Source organism: Camelina sativa, chromosome 13, assembly GCF_030686135.1.
Source record: "Camelina sativa cultivar CO46 ecotype springtype chromosome 13, ASM3068613v1".
NCBI lineage: Eukaryota > Viridiplantae > Streptophyta > Magnoliopsida > Brassicales > Brassicaceae > Camelina > Camelina sativa.
In genome coordinates this window covers 5,021,424-5,039,806 of record NC_141892.1, presented here as the reverse complement: position 1 = coordinate 5,039,806, position 18,383 = coordinate 5,021,424, and the positions used below count along the sequence as shown (strand labels likewise).

Genomic DNA, 18,383 nt, shown 5'->3' with positions numbered 1-18,383 from the left:
TCTTGAGCTTTGCTCATGGGAATTTATATGTACTTTTGAAATCTTTATTCAATGTGAAAATAAAATAGTGAAAACATAAAGTTCTTGTCACTTTAAAAGCATTACAGCCATACACATATAAGAGTGTATTACTTTTTCCTCTTTCTTTCTATATAAATAGCAAAACAAAAGTAGGAAGGAGAACTAAGAGGAACAAGAAAGCATGCAGACGCCTGGCCTGTAAGCCCAGGCTGGAGGCAACCGAGCATATTTCTCCATCCCCGGCTGTTCCTCGTAAGGCCGTTTCATTAGACGGATCAAATTGATGACTTCTGAGAAATCACCTTGTTCAGCTGCATCTATGGCGCTTTGGCACAGATAGTTCCTCAGAATGTACTTTGGGTTCACTGAATCCATTCTTGCTTTTCTTTCTTCATCTGATACCTCACTACTACCCACCTGCAATTTCAAATTCACACACAAGGAGTTCCATTAGCCAGGAAGATACAGACATATTGTTCGGAAGTTTACTAATGTGGAAAGTAAAATTATAGTCTACAAAGAACTGAAGATGATATCTTTGGGATAAGAAACGAATTTGTACCTCTTGTATATAGCTTCGCATCCATTTGATCCATGCTTCTTTTCTCTCCTTTCCGATGTCCAAAAGCACAGCTTTCAAGGGTTTCAATAGCTCATTTTCGGGTGTGTTGGGATTTGCTTTAACATTTGCAAGAAGCCGGAAGAAGTTTGTGTAATCAACTTTATCAACAGACATATTGTTCAGAAGTTTACTAATGACCTCCTTGTTATACTTAGAAAGACCAAGCTTCTTTGACATTATGGCTTGATACTCATCCATGAATTTATCACCGTACCTGATCATGAGCCCCTCAACTACTTTAGTAGTTCCTACAAATATAATTAAGAATAGTGCTCCAAATCAATAGTGACAACAAAGTTACCTCTCCATGGCGTAATTTGCTTCCTTTTGATTAATCAGCTGAGCAACTGCCAGAGCCTTAGAAAATTGAGCAATATTCCACAAACCGATGTCAGGCTGATTTGCAAAACAGTATCTTCTTCCTGGGAGATCTGTGGTGTTCGGGGTGTAACTTGGATCAAAAGCATCCAAGAACCCAAATGGGCCATAGTCAATGGTTTGACCCAAAATGCTCATATTGTCAGTGTTGAGCACACCATGGGTGAAACCTACACCTTGCCATCTTGCAACTAAGGTAGCTGTACGCTCAGCAATTTCAACAATCCATGCTAATATTATCAAAAAAAGCACAAGTTAGTTCAATCTTGACCATCAATATAACAATTACCAATAGCAAAAGTATAATACGTGATACAAATGTCAATGCTGATTCAGATAAGAAAATAATGAACATTTCCTGCTGCATTTTGACGAATAATTCATTAGGTAAATACCTGCATATTTGTTGGAAGTCAGATCCACAACCGAATCATCTTCATCACCGGTTTTGAAAGATAAGCTATCGCTTCTATCCATGCTCTCTATATGTGGGAAATGATGCCTAATGGCATAGTCTGCCAACTTCCGAACAATATCTAGATCCTCTTTTCCTCTAGAAGCATGTATTTGGTATGACCCAAAGCGGAGAAATGATTGAGAAACCCTGCAAACAATTGCGCCAGGTTCTTCCTTCGGATTGCCACTGCAAATGCAAAATGCAAAACAATAGGAGTAGTCAACCATCTAGAAGCCAAATTTTCTAGATAAATTTTTCTCTACTAGAGGCTTAGTCCAGTTGGTTAAATACTTCCAAGTTGATCATGCCCATGTTCACTCCCTAATCATATGAGGCCTAAAATTTTTTTTATACTTGTTGGAGATGTGAACTTTTAAGCAGAGGACGAACATAAAGAGTCTGGAAGGTTTTGGACATACTCATAAAACATGTCGCGAGTGACATCTTGACCTGTGGTTAGAAGACAAAGGGCACGCGTGGTAGGGATTCCAAGACAATGCATAGATTCACTGCAAAGGAACTCCCTGATGCTACTACGGAGCACTGCGAGCCCATCAGCAAAACGGCTATATGGAGTCCTACCTGCACCTTTAAGCTGAAGTTCCCACCTTTCATCTTTGGAGTTCAAAACCTCTCCCAGAGTTATGGCACGACCATCACCTAGTTGACCAGCCCACATGCCAAACTGGTGTCCTCCATAGCATTGAGCATAAGGCATTCTGTAGCAAAAATATACCAATATCTGAGAATAGAGACTTTGGATTTGAGAAGGTCGGACTTAAAAATCGGATTTGGATAAGGAACACATACGCTCCTGGCAAAGGTTTAGCACCGGACAGCATGAGAGGGAAATCTGGCCTTTCAAATCTGAAAGTTCCAAAGAATTTTGCCATAAGTCAAAAGTAGAAAGAGAAAAGGGTTTCGAAATAGCAACTAATATTAAAGTGCAACACTCTTAAGAAGGTGAATTGGAAACAATGGCGTCAATTAAGTGTTTAACAAAGACAGTGAAAACCCAATTATCTTCTGCACCAAACACTTAGACTTTAGTCTGACCATAAAGAATCAAACTCACTCTTTAGGATCCAAATCCAAAAGCTCTGCAACAGAATCAGACCATGCTACAAGCTGAGGATCATCTACTTCTACTGATGGGGAAACTTTTGAATAGCAAGCATGCAATACCTGAACATTACAATAAACAAGAAAATGAAATTTATAAATGAGCACAACTAAAACATGGCAGATTCACACATAACGTTCCAGATAACTTCCAATTTTGTAGCCTTCAAAATGAGCAATAAGAAGCAGAAGAAACATCCAAATAAAATTGAAATCTTTAGCCTGAGTACAATCCACTCTACCAACAAAGTACAAATATCAACTCCATGATTCCAAATTAAACAACACTATATATAACATTACAATAAATTAGCTTACTGGGAATATATTAATGAATGAGCACAACTAAAACATGGCAGATTCACACATAATGTTCCGAAAGAACACATTGCAGACAACTTCAAATGGGCAACAAGAAACAGAAGAAAAATAAAAATAAAAATGAAATCTTTCGCCTGAGTACACAACCACTCTACCAACAAAGTACAAATACCAACTTGATGATTCCAAATTAAACAACACTAAATATAACTTTTTTCTATTAAGACATGAATCACAAGATTAAAAACCACATCAATTACTGACAGAGAAATAAAAAAAGCAAAATCAAGATTCTTCCTTATTCTCTCCTATCAAAGATCGAAAAAAAAAAAAAAAAAAAAGATACCTCACGGGAGATAACATCGGTTCTGGGATCACCAGGCAATTCCTTAACAAAGGAGTGGTCCCAGTTAAAATCTTCGAGCTTTCGTTTAACCTTAACACCTTCATCAACAGCTCCAAGAGTTTGATTCTGCAGATCTTTCGCTAAAGAATCAGCAGACGAATCCGTTACAGGCGTCGGAGACGAAGACGAAGCCGGAGAAGACTCCATCCGACCGAAGGAAGAAGATCGGGTCAATCGAAATTGTCGGCGAAAGGAGGGACAAAAAGGGAGTTTCGAAGTTGAACTGAAGAGATGAAGCGGTCGGAGGTAGAAGAGAGACGACGGACAACACACACGCACCAACATTTCTTCTTTCCTTCACAAATTATTATTTTGGAAAGAAAACTTGTTTAATTTTTTCAATTTTTGGACCGAACCGACCTTCTTTGGTTTTGTACCGGTTCAGATCGATTCACAATGTCGGTTTACTTATTAATCTGTTTTGTTTTGTGTATATTTCTATCCAAATCGATTCTTGATTGTGAATAAAAACATTGTCTAAACCGGGTTTAAGACAGAACCGAAAATAATCCGGGTTTAAGATAGAACCAAAAAAGAGATATGGGAAGTCGTAGTGAAACGACAAAAGTTGCCGTCGTTCGTGTAACTCAAACCAACCTATCAACTGAGGAAAAAAAAAATTAGGGCACAAAATAATAAGTGGATTCACGTCCGCGACTCATAGATCTCTTCGGAAAAATTCATCACGATTTGTTTCTTACTGTAATTCTTCAATTTTTCCGCGGCGTGTTCTTCTTGGAGATCCTAACCTTTGTGAAATTCGACTTGGACCCGAGAGAGAGAAGAGTCTTCTTCCTTGATCTTTCTGATTTTTATAGATTTGTGTTTGTCTGCTCAAATCTATGATCTCTCGGGAGTAATTTTTTCCATGGTTGATCGAAGATTTCGAGAATAGATCCAAACAAGGTATTTTTTTCTGTTTTTTTCTTCTTCTTGATCTTACATTCTTCATCCCCAATTCAAGTTTTGTTCATCTTGAAAGCTTACCATTGATGTGCCTAGTTTTGTCTGAAATTAGGGTTTATGAAATTGTTGTTCTTTGCTTGGAAATTAGAAAATTCAGAAAGTTCGTAGAAATTTCGAATTCTTGTATGATTCAGAAAGTACGAGCTTGCAATAAATTTCTGTTTAGCTTGAGTTTAAGAACTTTGACCTGCGTTTTTTGGATAGTGTAATTTGCTGTGCCAACAAGGTTTAAAGTTCAAAAGTTAGTGCCTTTCGTGCTCTGAGAGTTCCAGTTTTGACCTGAAAAGTGAAGGTCTTCGTATGCTCTGCTATGAGAGTTAAGGTTTTGGTTTTTTTCCTCTTTTTGAAGTTGTTTACTTGGTTGTGCTTGTGCAGCTCGTGCTTTGGTGCAACTAAGACAGGTATCATCCCACGTTACGATTTCTTTAAGTTCCCTGTAAAGAATAATCGGGGAGAGGACACAGATGGATTACCGACCTTCTGATAGTAGTGGTGAGTCTTATGTTCTTTCAATGATAGTAGTAGTTTTTGTCCTTATTCTCTCTTTCTCTCCTGTCCACAATTTGGATGTGCTTTTTTTTTTTTTTTTTTTTTAATGTAATTGTGTTCAATGCTTTTAACTGACAAAGCATTATCTCAAAAAGCTCGAGTATTCTCTTCTTGTTCAATGTTGTTTACTGACTCTTTTCTCGTCTATCTTCAAACTTATTTACTATGTTTTGATTGTGTAAATGTATTTGTTTCGTGAACTCAGGTACGGATGATGACCTGCCTCCATCACATCAAGGTAGATATCAAAGAACCAGACCTGCTGGCAATGGGAGGCCTTCAGTTCTCAATTCTGCTCCTTTATCACGTGTGCACAATGACATGGAAACTCAAATTCATCTCATTGAGCAAGAAGCTTACAGCTCGATACTCCGCGCTTTTAAAGCCCAGTCTGATGCTATTACCTGGGTACTTATTTTGCTTGTTTTCATCATTTAGTTATTCCATGTTTATGTAATTTCACCATCTAACCCAAGATAAGCTTATCTTTCTTCCTTTTGTTCTTCAGGAGAAAGAAACTTTGATCACTGAACTCAGAAAAGAACTTCGGGTGTCTGATGAAGAACACAGAGAGCTGTTATCAAGGGTTAACGCTGATGAAATGATCAGGCGAATAAGGTTTGTTTCATATGTTATTAAAACATCACTGCAATCAATCAAAAACAACTTTGTAGCCAACAATGTTAATTTGAAATCATGTCAGGGAATGGAGAAAGGTAAACAACGTTCAGTCGAGTGTTCCTCAGCTGGTTCATGATGCTCCGAGTCCAGCTGTCTCAGGATCACGTAAAAAGCAAAAGACATCACAATCAATCGCCTCATTAGCGATGGGACCACCATCTCCTTCTATGCACCCTTCGATGCAACCATCCTCATCTGCTATCAGAAGGGGAGGTCCTCCACCAGGTCCAAAGACCAAGAAGCCGAAAACAGTAAGTCATGATGCTACATGACTCTTTACTGTTTTTACTGTGAATCGTGTTGTTATATTCTTCATTGACTAAGGGGTGAGAATATTTCATTTCTTTGTGCTCGATGAAGTCGATGCAGTACCCACCTACAGGCATTGCTGGAAGGCCCCAGGCTGGCGCTTTAACAAATGAACCAGGTGAATCGGGATCATATGACCCGTTGATTGGAAGGAAGGTATGGACGAAGTGGCCTGAGGACAATCATTTCTATGAAGCTGTTATAACTGACTACAACCCTGTTGAGGTATCGTATCTTTCTGTGCTATATATATATATTAGTGTTTTAGTGCCAAATCTCTGTTTTTCTGATATTATATATTTCCTTTTATTCAACATTGATTAGGGGCGGCATGCTTTAGTGTATGATATTAACACTGGGAATGAAACTTGGGAATGGGTTAATCTTAAAGAGGTAATTATGATTTCAGTTTTTGTAAGAGCTCATCTTTTGGATCCTTCTTCATATATGATTCTGAATGTTCTTTATATATAGATATCTCCGGGAGATATCAGATGGGAAGGTGAAGATCCTGGGGTTTCTCGTAAAGGAGGACATCCAGGGCAAGGCCGTGGAAGTACAAAATCTGTGGCTCGTGGTGTTCCTACAAGCAATGTGGGTGGTAGAGGTAGGGGAAGCATGAAGATGCAGCAACCAAAGACACAGAATGGCATCGGGAAGAAAGCTTTAGGCGAAATTGAAATTCTCCACACTGATACACTGATAAAAGAGGTAATCATCCAAGGTTTTCGATATGGTAAATGAATGTTTGCAATATGTTATGATCTGACTATCACTTTGTTTATATTTTTGTAACAGATAGAAAAAGTTTTTGGGTCAGTTAACCCCAACCCAGCAGAGGTAGAGAAGGCAAAGAGAGTGCTGAGAGTAAGAACCAATACATTTGCTGTTGAATCTGGTCGTTGCTATAATGAAAAGAGAAGCTGATTTTATTGTTTTACTTGGAAATTGTAGGATCATGAACTAGCTCTTATGGATGCAATCGCAAAGCTTGAAGAAATATCAGACGGAGAAAGTGGTAATATTTGATAGGGGGCCCTTCCAGATTACCTCAGGTTCACATCTTTCTTCTGTCTGCTCTTTGGATCAATGTGTGTGTTTAAATTGAAGTTATAACGTGGCTGTGGATTTTGGCTTAAATGCAGATGATGGAGGCGGAGCTTTAGACTTGCTAAAAAGTGTTGTAGATGGTGGTGGCGAAATGTGAATTGATGAGGGAGATTCCAAAAGTTGTATGGATGTATTTTGTTTAGGGGAAGGATTTGATGACATTTGTGTGCCACATAACTCCAGTAACTGGATTTGGAAGTTAGGGTCTTAAGCATTGTAAAATCCATAAGACTTCTTATAAATGTAGAATGTTGCAGAGACGAGATGATGGGCAAAGCAAAACTCTAGTATTAGGGGGAGATGGAGCGACTAAGAACTACTACTCATGTAAACTATTAGAAAGTAGAAACATTAATTATTAGATCAACTCTATTTTTGTTCTGAAGTAGTAAAGCACTATTGGGAAATCTTAGTTCCTGAAAGAAAAAACCTACCTAGTCAAAACAATTGAAATTTCAGAAATTTGGAAGAAAAGCAGATAGTTTAACAAAAGACAGCTGATATTAAAATTGCTAATTTCAAAAGATATAACTTTAATACACTCAAAAGGACTAATAAAGTAAGGACGAGGAGCTTCCAGTACTCTCAACTCTCAAGGGAACCCATCTTCCGGTAGTACAAGGAACAGCAAAGACTGAGACAAATCATCATCAATGAACTTGGGGTTTCTGGTCTCAACCCCTAATTTAATAATTTAAGGGAGACTTCTCCCAGTTTGGCTTTTGAATCCATTTTTGTGGATTTGGTTTATGCTTATTTTAGAGATGAGTATTAACATCTGATTAAGCAAGCCAAAAAGTGGCGAGGAGAATTAAAACCCGTAACCACCCAATCAAGTTTGAAGACACCAGCGATCCAAAAATAGAGATCCATCATTACAAGAATTTACAACTCATAAGAATAACTAACACAAGCTGACTTGAGGAAACCATCGGAATTTTACTATAATTCCATTAATTCGATTTTTCATTAGAAAGAAAGAAGAGAAATATAAAAAAGCCACAAACATAGTTCATCAATTATTTATTTGGGAACTTGTAAAGCCCCAAAATACACAAGTTTTATAAGAAACTTTTGCGTAACCATAACAGAGTTTAGAAACCACCACGGAGACGAAGGACCAAGTGAAGGGTCGACTCCTTCTGGATGTTGTAGTCAGCCAATGTGCGACCATCCTCAAGCTGCTTTCCAGCGAAGATGAGACGCTGCTGGTCCGGAGGGATACCTTCCTTGTCCTGGATCTTAGCCTTCACGTTATCAATGGTGTCGGAGCTCTCAACCTCGAGGGTGATGGTCTTGCCTGTGAGAGTCTTGACAAAAATCTGCATACCTCCACGGAGACGCAAGACCAAGTGAAGTGTAGACTCCTTCTGAATGTTGTAGTCAGCCAAAGTCCTGCCGTCTTCAAGTTGCTTACCGGCAAAGATCAACCTCTGCTGGTCCGGTGGGATACCCTCCTTGTCTTGGATCTTGGCCTTAACATTGTCGATAGTGTCAGAGCTCTCCACCTCCAAAGTAATAGTCTTTCCAGTCAACGTCTTGACGAAGATTTGCATACCACCACGAAGCCTGAGAACAAGATGAAGGGTTGACTCCTTCTGAATGTTGTAGTCAGCCAAAGTCCTGCCATCTTCAAGCTGCTTACCGGCAAAGATCAACCTCTGCTGGTCCGGTGGGATACCCTCCTTGTCTTGGATTTTAGCTTTAACGTTGTCGATGGTGTCAGAGCTCTCCACTTCCAAAGTAATGGTCTTTCCGGTAAGAGTCTTGACGAAGATCTGCATACCACCACGAAGCCTGAGAACGAGATGAAGCGTCGACTCCTTCTGGATGTTGTAGTCAGCCAAGGTACGGCCATCTTCTAGCTGCTTACCGGCAAAGATAAGCCTTTGCTGATCCGGAGGGATACCTTCCTTATCCTGGATCTTGGCTTTGACGTTGTCGATTGTGTCAGAGCTTTCCACCTCGAGGGTGATTGTCTTTCCGGTGAGAGTCTTAACAAAGATCTGCATCTGTAATTCACAAACAGAGTGATTGATAAATACCAAAACAAATAATCAAATTCGATCAAGAAACTAATTACCAAAATCCAAAACACAAATCGAACCAAATTCAGAAAACAGAGACTCAATTGAGATCGGAAGAAACAAGTAAATCGTATTAGAGATTCAGAACTTTTACCTTGATCACGATTGAGGGATTGATTATTAGGTTTTAGGAATTGGAAGCTGAATTGTGAAAGAGATAAAGAGGTCGTCGGTGTTTATATATCGAAGAGGATGAGGACGAGGACGAGGAAGTTGAGGCGGTGAAGCATTAGCCACTCAGAACTAGACACGTATGTATTATGACTTGTATTGGGCGTTGTTTACACGCAGCTTCTTGAATATGGGCCAAATTATATAGTCCACGGGCCGATAAATATGAAGGCCCAAAGAGAACCATTAACAAATTATTAAACTTACATTTTTTTTTTCCATTTAAACTGAAAATCAAACCAAAAAAATCCCAATAAAGAACAAGCACAATTAGGTTAAACCCTCAGCCGAAAGTAATATATGATATTTTTGAAATAAGAATGAGAGAAAAAACTAAACAAACCATACAAACAACAAAAGTCAATCATGAGCGGAAAAGGCTTTGATGACGACGATCAAATCCTACCTGAATTCCTAACGCTCGCATTAGGGTGGACCAATTCTTTAATCTACGTCGTAACGATGCACTTGCTCATCGTCACCGTCGAGACTTGCTTGTTCTGGCCTTTACTACCAAATTACCCCCACGTTTGGGGAGATAGTGTTATCGGGATGGTGATTTTTCAATACATTACTGGCGTGATAGGGTATGCTTCCGTGTCGCATCCTTTCACAGCCGTGTTAGGACGCGTGAGCCACTTGTTCAGTAATGTTGCCATCCTCATGCTTTTGGTCCACACCGTTTCTCACCAAGTCCTTCTATGGATTGCAATACCTTCTTCTTTGTGGCTCGGTTCCGTTTTGCTCTTCTCTTTCGTTCATTCAGTTTGTAAAGTAAACTCATCCCCACCTCAACAGTTTCTTTTATGTTAGTTTCTTTCTTTTTTTTTTGTTAATTTCTTTGAGATTTTTTTTTTTCTTTTTTCTTTGAGATTTTCATCAAATCTTCTCTAGCTAGTTGAAGCATTTTGGTTTCCCACCAGAAGTAAAACCATCTTTTTATATCATTGCTACGCCTAAGCAAACTCTTATGGAGAGAGAGTATCCAAACGTTCAAAATTAAAAGCTGCTTAAGAAAAATTTCTGATACAAACATAAATAATCAAATTAATCAAAAAGTTAGTTAATTAGTTAGTTTTAACCGTTTATAGTTCTCACTTTCACCAATATAAGCCGCCTCATCTCTCAGATCTCTTACTTTTCAACTTTCAAGAACAAAAGAAACAAAGAAATGGCTAGCGAAAGATCTGAGAAGCTCCATAACTTGACTCTGGCGATTATGATGCTGGCCATGGGATACGACCAGGTGGCGTTTGCCATGGGCACTAAAGCGACTTGGTTCCCACCCCTTTACTTCGGCCTCTGCTCTGTCGCTTACGTTCTCTTCGTGATCGTCGCTGAATTCGAGGACGACGTGGTGGTCAAACGTTTCGCCGATTGGATCAGCCACATGCTTGGATTATCTGCTCTAGCATGCCTCGTAGCAATTGTGTCCGTGGAGTTCGCAATCAGATTGGCTTCTTCTACAGCTCTCGTTAGTTTCTGGTATCTCGTGAAGTACCTTAAGAGCCACGAAACCCTAAACCCTTCATCCCTAGATTCAAGCTGCAGCTCAGAGAAGTTAAATCTTGTCATCTTGGCGGGTCTTGGAGGAGCCATGGTGTTTGTCCAGATTGGATTAGCCATGGGATCACTTGAGGAAACTAATCTTTCCCCGGTTTATTTTGGAGTCTCGTCTGTTTCGTATGTGTTCTTCCGAGTCATTGAAGTGCTGGAAGAGAACATCACCATCAAATCAGTCTCTGGTCATATGAGCCGTTTTGCAGGAATACTCAGTCTAGTTTGCTTCGTGGGATTGGTTTCTAAAGAATTTGCCTTAGGTATCTTCGTCTCTACGTTATTGTTAGTCATGCGGTACATTTGCAAGATTTGGTGCACTTCTCCAACTGCCGAGGATTTGGCCGCGGAAGTTCAGTCGCTACTCCAATCTGAAGATCTCCCTTAATCCGCCGGCGCTGAAATTGTATAAAACTGAGTCCAAGATTCCAATGTAAATACCTTCTTCCGGTCATATTAGCATAAACCCATTTTTGTGATACAAACTCCTTATTGTATTATAGACTTATAGTGAACACGAAAGCCTAAAGAGAACCCGTAACAAACAAACAATGATGGTTTTATTAGTTTGCATCTTAACCCTTTTGTTTTAACTTTACTGATCCGACTACGATTCAAACCGATTCTAAACACTGCAAGCAAGTCTAGTGGTATCAGTTGTTTGGCCAGATTGCGATCTCAGAGTAACCATCTTCGGTAGCACAAGCCCTGAACATACCGGTAGTGTTAAACGGCAGAGACAGCAACGAGTCCACAGCTTCCTCTGGGAACGGATTGGTCAACAACATAAGCTGCTGCCTCGGTCAAAGACAAGCCTTTATACTCCATGAGTGCAGCCACGTCTCTAGCCACGGTTCCACGGATGATCTCTTCTCCTTTACCTGTAGCTGAGACGGCACAAAGGTGGTTAGCGTATGTTCCTGCGCCAATGCCTGGCGTATCCCCAATTCTGCCAACCATCTTGTTGACATAACCACCAGTTGATGTAGCCCGAAGCTAGATTCCCGGCACTGTCTACGGCTACACATCCGACTGTTCCAATTTGGCTGTCGCCACAATTTTCAAGTTCTTTCGGAGGAGTAGGGGCCGTGTAATCCAACTGTTTTGAAGGAATTTAAAGTTTTGTTTAGTATCACATGAAGACAAGCCTCAAGAACTTGGTTTCTAAAGAGAATAAACATAGTACCTGGACTCGATTGAATTCTTTGGCCTGCTTTAGCCTTGCAATGTTTTCAGGAGTTATGAAATGGCTAGAATCGACCGTCTCAACTCCCTAGAAAAACAAAGTTCAGAGAAAGCTTTACAATGGATCAATACAAAGTCAAATAGCTATATGTACACTGACTGACATGTGCTCTAGCGTAAGCTTCAGCAGCATCGAATGCAAGATATATATGAGGAGTTTTCTCCATGACGAGGCGAGATAAAGAGATGAGATTAACGACAGTGGTCAGACCACAGACAGCTCCACATCTTTTGGTTTTACCTTCCATTATGGAAGCTTCCATTTCAACAGTGCCTTGAGTAGTTAAGACAGAACCTTTACTGTAAAGTGTAAACTCCGATCCGGCCACATGACTGTTTCACATAACTCTCATGATGATTCATCTTGGTCTCCGAAATATGATCTCTCCGACTCCAAACCTCCCTAAGCACAATATTATTGTATAACAAGGATCAGGCTTTGTGTTCATAAGTTTTGGTAATATATATATATAGAAAAGAGTGAGAAAGAAATCAAAATAGTTTTTTTGTTAGTTGTTTACCTGTATGATCAGGATGGCTGATTCCTTATGTATGAGCTCATTGTACCCTTGGCAACCATAAATCTGAACGCAACTCGGGCAACCTGTTTCAGCTGAGCAGCGGCAAGACTTTAAGAGATCAAGAGCCGCTTCTAGAAGCTCCGTGAACATTGGACGGATCTGCAGAGCCGGAAATGTTCAAGAGTTACTTATCATCCAAATTCAACAAATAAATCTTTGAGATTTTTTGCTTTCACAATTTACCTTGGCGGAGATGCCAGTTCCTCCACGATGACGATCATATAGTAAGATTCTCGCTGGGAAATAGCGTTGCTCTTGCGGATTTGGGCATTCTGGAGCCAAGTTTGAATAGTTGCAACGCACAAATAGTGGAACAACGTGGAGAAGAGTGTGACAAGCGGCATGTAAACCAGCACGGAATGATAACTTATTCCCCTCCACTTCTGATTTTACTGACTCAGGCACTTGAATCCAAACAGCCTGTTTATTATCCATAAACCAGACTTAAAAATCACAGCGTAAACAGAAAGACTGTAAGAGTGTGTGTTTGAGGCTTCAGGTTAAAGACAAACCTGTGATTGGTAAGAGTAACTTGGGAGTGAAAGCTCAACATCATCAATTACTTCATCGTTTCTTCTTCGGATACGAAGAAATCCAAGCCACTTTGTTGTCACTCTACATGCATTACTTTGTGCTGTTGTCTTATTAAGTTGGTTCTTAAGAGCCTTTAATGCGCAAGCCTGAAACATGAACTTAGTAATGAATTTTGCGCAAAGATTCAGAACTATCACACAGGAAACAACAACGTTTATACTTACAGTTTTACCACCAGTTACATGGATATCAGTGTAATCCCGAGTCCTGGTGTAGTAATCCACGTCTGCTAATTCACACAAAGCTATCTTTTCTTTTGTATCCAGACTGGTCACCAGATAGGTCCTTCCTTGGTTCATATAAACAGCTCCTTCATATACCTGGAAAAAAGCTTTGCTTTCCTCGATTTTTCATCGAGAAGATCTTCACTTTTTTTCTCCACGACTCTGTATCTTACCGCCTCTATGGCCCGGATAGAGACTTTCTTAGTAGGCTTTTTCTGAGAAAATATTAACCAGCAAATGTTTAGAGCAAGGAAACTAGGTTTTGGGTTGTATTTTTCAAAGTAACTGCTCGGATATTTACCTCTCGACCAATATAGGTCCATATTCTAGAAGAAGAATCACGGGATGGATCAAAACTCAAGTATCCTTTGTTCCTGAGTGACCCAAGAGCGTCGCTTATGCCAGAACCAAAGTGTTGTTCATCATACTGCAAGCTCAACGGATGCTCAAGAGCAGCACAAGCCAAATGCTGCACAAGGACCTACAAGAAGAGAAGTATCAAAGCAAGTCAGTATAATCTCAGCTGGAGTTAGATGGCACAAGAATCCAAACAGTATACTATCAACCTGCTCATTTTGAGAATCAATAACGCAACACTCGATTGGGCTACGAAAGAGTTTGTTCGGAAGTTTCATGAAGTATTGGTCAAGCGGACCAGCAAAGGCAACATATACGGCAAGAGAAGGCCGTTGTCGTCTTCCAGATCGCCCGGCTTGCTGCCAAAGACTGAAACTCAAAAGTGATCAGTCATTGTCAGCTGCACCTTATGGAATTTCAGTTCTAAGAGAGAAAATAAAAGAACCAATCAAACTGATTTACCTGGCAATACTGCCGGGAAAACCTAAATGAAGAGTTACATCGATATGACCAACATCAATCCCCAACTCAAGTGCGTTTGTTGCAGCAATACCACAAAGCTTTCCACCAAATAAATCGCTCTCTATTTTCCTCCGGTCCTGCAAAATATTGAAAATATTGATCCGGTAAACGCAATTCATCTACAAACAACACCAGAGTTCAGACACATAAAAAATAGAAAATGTACCTCAGCAATGTAGCCTCCACGATATGAGGATATGGCTTCAACCAAATGAGGGGCAGACTTTTCTAGAATTTCACGTCTGCGGCATATTTAACAAATGTCAAACTCCATCAATCAAATACTCTAGTGTGATTTTTTTTTTACTATCAGCGGTAAAGAAGATGACTTACGTCAAACACAAAACAAGTTCACAGAGTTTGCCAGATGGACAAAAAGCAATGCAACGTAGGCCATGCTGAACCATCTCCGCGAAGAGGTGTGAAACTACAGAAGCTGGGCTGTAAATGATATCTCATGTTAGCTATAGATGAAAATACATTTTGATTTCTTGTTAGAAAGGCCAATGACTCAAAAATTACCTTGATGGTGTATCGGCAGCAGCTCCAGATGGTTGTTTACCTGCAATAGCTCCCCATGGTTTACCTGCAGCAGCTTCACTACTACTCACGAATTTCGAACTTTCTTCAGGTTTCTGTGATACAATAGATTAAGGAAAATTTGAGTAAATAAAGTTTTAGAATTGATTACAAAAAAAAATCAAGGAAACTGAATTATACACTTGTTGGAAGAACTGATGGATTCCACAGGACAAAAAGCTTTTCAGAGGAAGGACTTCCATCATTTTCTATCAGCTCGAGCTCAGATAGGTTTACAAGCTCCTACACCAACAGAAAATCACGTTCTGATCCAGTATGATAGATTTGGATATGCGAATATTTTATCCATATAATTGACAATGTAGGCCTACAATGCAATGCTGTCGAGGATTAGCAGAAGTTGCAGTGCAAAACATGAAGGAAGGATTGGCACCATAAACTGGAAAGTAAGATATGTTCGATCAATTCAAAAATGGATGAAATTCGTAATGAAGACTATATTGGTTTAACCAGGGGATCAGTATTGCACCATGGGAGCACAGGCGGCGAAGTCTTCTCAATATAAGGGCTGTGTGGCAGCCAAATGGTCCCTTGTAAGTATGGGCTTCATCGATCACAACATACCTGAAATAATCAACTTAGAACTTAAATCATTATTGATATATTGGCTTGCAATATATCAATTCATGTCTTGCAATGCTTCCACTGAAATTAGTCAAACTTAAAATGAGAGGAGATATATAGGAAAATGTGTTACCTAAGGTTAGATAAAATCCGGCTAAATTGTCCATGGAGAGGCATAATTGACATATGTAACATATCAGGATTTGTGATCAGCTACATGCATAAACTCCAATAATGTTAGTTAGAGAACTATGTAAGTGAATGGAACACTATTCTATTGGGGGAAAAATGACAATAAGAAATTACCAGTCTAGCATTACTCCTCAGCCTTGTTCTATCCTTAAAAGGAGTATCACCATCGTACACTCCCATGTTTATGTTTTCTTCGTATCCTTTTATCAAATCAGACAATGCTCTTAATTGATCCTGAGCTAAGGTCTATTCAAACAAACAGAGAGTCTCTTTCTATTATAGCAGTTTTAAGAAGTTTTAAGATCTCTTGAGCATAAAAAACTCAAAAGAAAAAGAGACAAGATGAGTAACCTTGGTCGGAAATAAGTACAAGGCACAAGAATCTGTGTCCTTGCACAATTCCTCAAAGACTGGCACATTGTAGCAGAGAGATTTTCCACTGGAAGTCATAGTTGCAACCACAACATTCTTCCCAGACAAGGCTGCTGAAATTGCTTCAGCCTGATGGCTATAAAATCTATTGAGTCCAATTCTTTTCAAGGCAGACTTGGTGGTTTCTGAGAGCTCATCTAACATTTCGACGCAGGCAGATTTTCTAGCATTGATAACTTCAACGTGAACAACCTGTCCTTTAGATCCAATACCATTCCTGAGATGTTCGACCATCTCCGATGGTTGCAGTGGATTTGTGTCATGACACAAAGTGTGGGATTTACGAGAACCAGAGAAAGAAGTGGCTTTCCCAGCCTCTCTAGCTTTGTTTCCACAAAAAGCTCTACCTTGGCTGGCAAATTTAAGCATGTCCTCCAAGGAAATAGCTATTCCACACTCACCTCTATTCTTTACCAGTAGTGATTTGATTGACTCCCACAATTCAGACTTAAAGGAAGTCTCCCGTTTTTTCATGGCACTAAAGACCTTTGCAAGTGGAGTTTTCTTACGACCTGGTTTTACATCTGTCTCCGGATAATCAGCTATAACTATAGCATTCTCATGGTTCACAGCTTCAAAGTCATCAGTGATAACCTTCACAACCTACAACAACCATTGCGGTTACATATAAAAACATTTAGTCACAAAATAAGTAAGTATACTTGAAAAAAGATATAGAACAATCACCTTGGGGCATATAACTGAGAGATTCTTAACGTCTTGTATACCAACACGAACTCCAGACATTGCTAACCGGAAAAGAGATTCCTTCAAGCGGGTTATATACAACTTCTCTCCAAGTGATTGAATAAGAGACGAAAAAAGATTCAAAAACGCGAATGTCTCCATAGACAACTTCACCCAATCTGGACAAGAACACAAAGAGCTAGTTCTTGTATCCCATGACATCAAGCATTTTGTAGTACTTGGAGATGTCAAGCAAATCCTAGACTTCAAAACCCCAGCAAGCTTCTCTGTGTTCTGACTTTTAAATGCATCTTTACAATCAGACTCCAAAACACAATCAAAGAACCCATATGGACACGCTTCTTGATCCCGTTTTCGTTTCTCCCCAATACAATGATGGTTCTCAGCTGCTTTAGCGTTTTCATCTTTCAAGTTTGAATATTTTGGAATCCTCTCAGAAGAACTCAATGAGGGTTTTAATAAATCGGGTTTTGGAGTCTGTGGATGTTGTTCCTTCTTAACATACGGAACCAAACTCACGAACTCACCGTCATTGTTAACAACAGCAGCAACTCTACTCTTCAGACTCAATTTATTTTTCTACAAAAGATAATTGTAACGATACAAAAAGCATGAATATTTTCCCAAGAAGGGTCAGATAAGGGAAGAAACAAAAACTCGAAACTTGTAATCATAATAAGCATTACCTTGAAATACAGATGGAAATTGGGAGGGAAAGAGGATTTTAGGGCAATCTTAAGGTCATGGATTGTCCCGTCGGAGGAAACGTGAACGGTTTGGTAATGCTTCGGACAGAGATCGCAACAGCGTCTCCGCCGCTGCTTCGTCTCTCGCTCGCCATTACCGAACTTTTAACTTGTTTTCCTTCCTTCCTTCCATTAACAAAGAAATGAAGTTTTTATTTATGAGACTTTATTGGGCTTTCAAACCGACATCGTAGAGATTTCTCCTTCAAGAGTATTTAGCTGTTCTTGAAGCGTGATTGCCTTCGTACCTGATGTCTTTGCTTCCCATTGAGTCTTCTCAAGGGCAGGCAGCTTGCTTGTCTGCAAGTTTGATATAGTGGAAACAGAGAAAGGAAGCTATCAACAAGTGAGATAAAGTGCAGAAGCAAACTGAGTATTCTCCATTGTGTTTAAAACCAGATTCCACAAAGGATATATCTAAAGACACATAATTGAAAAAGGTTACCTTCGTGTCCGATAATTGTAACCGCATAGACTTAATCAACATCTCCTTCTCAGCAACCAATCGTTTTGTTGCTTCAAGCTTTTCTTGGATATCGTTTTACCTGGTTCTTTGACATTTCCATTGACTTTTAAACCTCTTCTTTCTCCGATAATTTTGTCTGCAAGTCATTCACTTGCTCTCTTCTTCCTTTTCTGCACCAGCCAAAGCCTTTTGTGTTTTCACCATCTTCCAAAGAATTTTGTTCATAGCATCACTGTTGTCTTCAGGGTCTCTCTTCTTTCTTCCTGGGACTGTTTGAGAACCCTTTCTTCCCTTTAGATCAAATACATGCAAAATACAAGCGAATAAGTTATACAACCGAGCATTGGAAAAACATTGAGTAATTAGTTTTACAAAAGACAAATAGGACAATCCAG

The 18,383-nt window shown here is 39.5% G+C and overlaps 3 protein-coding genes and 3 pseudogenes across 5 annotated transcripts; 2 read left to right on the top strand and 4 right to left on the bottom strand.

Annotated features, from left to right (window-relative positions):
- Window positions 1-22: 22 nt before the first annotated feature.
- LOC104735296 (uncharacterized) lies at window positions 23-3,670 on the bottom strand. Its single transcript, XM_010455058.3, has 8 exons — window positions 3,268-3,670; window positions 2,554-2,663; window positions 2,289-2,345; window positions 1,898-2,197; window positions 1,417-1,664; window positions 945-1,251; window positions 584-857; window positions 23-438 (listed from the first exon to the last, which is right to left on the bottom strand). Exons 1-8 carry the CDS (start codon window positions 3,610-3,612, stop codon window positions 184-186), a joined length of 1,896 nt encoding a protein of 631 aa, XP_010453360.2. The 5' UTR covers window positions 3,613-3,670; the 3' UTR covers window positions 23-183.
- Window positions 3,671-3,869: 199 nt separating this feature from the next.
- Window positions 3,870-7,327, top strand: LOC104735295 (protein EMSY-LIKE 3). The gene is made up of 11 exons (XM_087480505.1): window positions 3,870-4,233; window positions 4,669-4,785; window positions 5,048-5,250; window positions 5,351-5,460; window positions 5,546-5,774; window positions 5,884-6,057; window positions 6,157-6,225; window positions 6,307-6,543; window positions 6,631-6,699; window positions 6,787-6,887; window positions 6,978-7,327. The coding sequence occupies exons 2-10, from the start codon at window positions 4,758-4,760 to the stop codon at window positions 6,859-6,861; spliced, it is 1,194 nt and encodes a 397-aa protein (XP_087336631.1). The 5' UTR covers window positions 3,870-4,233; window positions 4,669-4,757; the 3' UTR covers window positions 6,862-6,887; window positions 6,978-7,327.
- Window positions 7,328-7,861: 534 nt separating this feature from the next.
- LOC104735294 (polyubiquitin) lies at window positions 7,862-9,298 on the bottom strand. The gene is made up of 2 exons (XM_010455056.3): window positions 9,124-9,298; window positions 7,862-8,954 (listed from the first exon to the last, which is right to left on the bottom strand). The coding sequence occupies exon 2, from the start codon at window positions 8,952-8,954 to the stop codon at window positions 8,037-8,039; it is 918 nt and encodes a 305-aa protein (XP_010453358.2). The 5' UTR covers window positions 9,124-9,298; the 3' UTR covers window positions 7,862-8,036.
- A 264-nt stretch (window positions 9,299-9,562) lies between these two features.
- On the top strand, window positions 9,563-11,169 carry LOC104735293 (uncharacterized; annotated as a pseudogene).
- A 14-nt stretch (window positions 11,170-11,183) lies between these two features.
- LOC104735290 (isoaspartyl peptidase/L-asparaginase 1-like) lies at window positions 11,184-12,295 on the bottom strand (annotated as a pseudogene). Its single transcript, XR_015577639.1, has 3 exons — window positions 12,107-12,295; window positions 11,944-12,030; window positions 11,184-11,856 (listed from the first exon to the last, which is right to left on the bottom strand). The product of XR_015577639.1 is annotated as an isoaspartyl peptidase/L-asparaginase 1-like (transcript).
- LOC104735291 (uncharacterized) lies at window positions 12,267-18,318 on the bottom strand (annotated as a pseudogene). Its single transcript, XR_015577638.1, has 21 exons — window positions 17,968-18,318; window positions 17,771-17,822; window positions 17,463-17,648; window positions 16,756-17,355; window positions 15,988-16,671; window positions 15,751-15,882; window positions 15,578-15,657; window positions 15,350-15,444; window positions 15,192-15,259; window positions 15,001-15,102; window positions 14,803-14,915; window positions 14,614-14,721; window positions 14,447-14,522; window positions 14,221-14,357; window positions 13,968-14,127; window positions 13,703-13,882; window positions 13,342-13,616; window positions 13,096-13,263; window positions 12,767-13,003; window positions 12,524-12,682; window positions 12,267-12,405 (listed from the first exon to the last, which is right to left on the bottom strand). The product of XR_015577638.1 is annotated as an uncharacterized LOC104735291 (transcript).
- Between the last annotated feature and the right edge of the window lie 65 nt (window positions 18,319-18,383).

Coding starts and splice junctions, on each gene's coding strand:
- LOC104735296 (XM_010455058.3), bottom strand. CDS start 3,612: ATGTTGGTGCGTGTGTGTTGTCCGTCGTCTCTCTTCTACCTCCGACCG. Junction 1,252..1,416: donor GACTTCCAACAAATATGCAG/GTATTTACCTAA, acceptor TGATAATATTAG/CATGGATTGTTGAAATTGCT. Junction 858..944: donor GCAAATTACGCCATGGAGAG/GTAACTTTGTTG, acceptor GCTCATGATCAG/GTACGGTGATAAATTCATGG.
- LOC104735294 (XM_010455056.3), bottom strand. CDS start 8,954: ATGCAGATCTTTGTTAAGACTCTCACCGGAAAGACAATCACCCTCGAG.
- LOC104735295 (XM_087480505.1), top strand. CDS start 4,758: ATGGATTACCGACCTTCTGATAGTAGTG. Junction 6,226..6,306: donor AATGGGTTAATCTTAAAGAG/GTAATTATGATT, acceptor CTTTATATATAG/ATATCTCCGGGAGATATCAG. Junction 6,544..6,630: donor CTGATACACTGATAAAAGAG/GTAATCATCCAA, acceptor TTTTTGTAACAG/ATAGAAAAAGTTTTTGGGTC.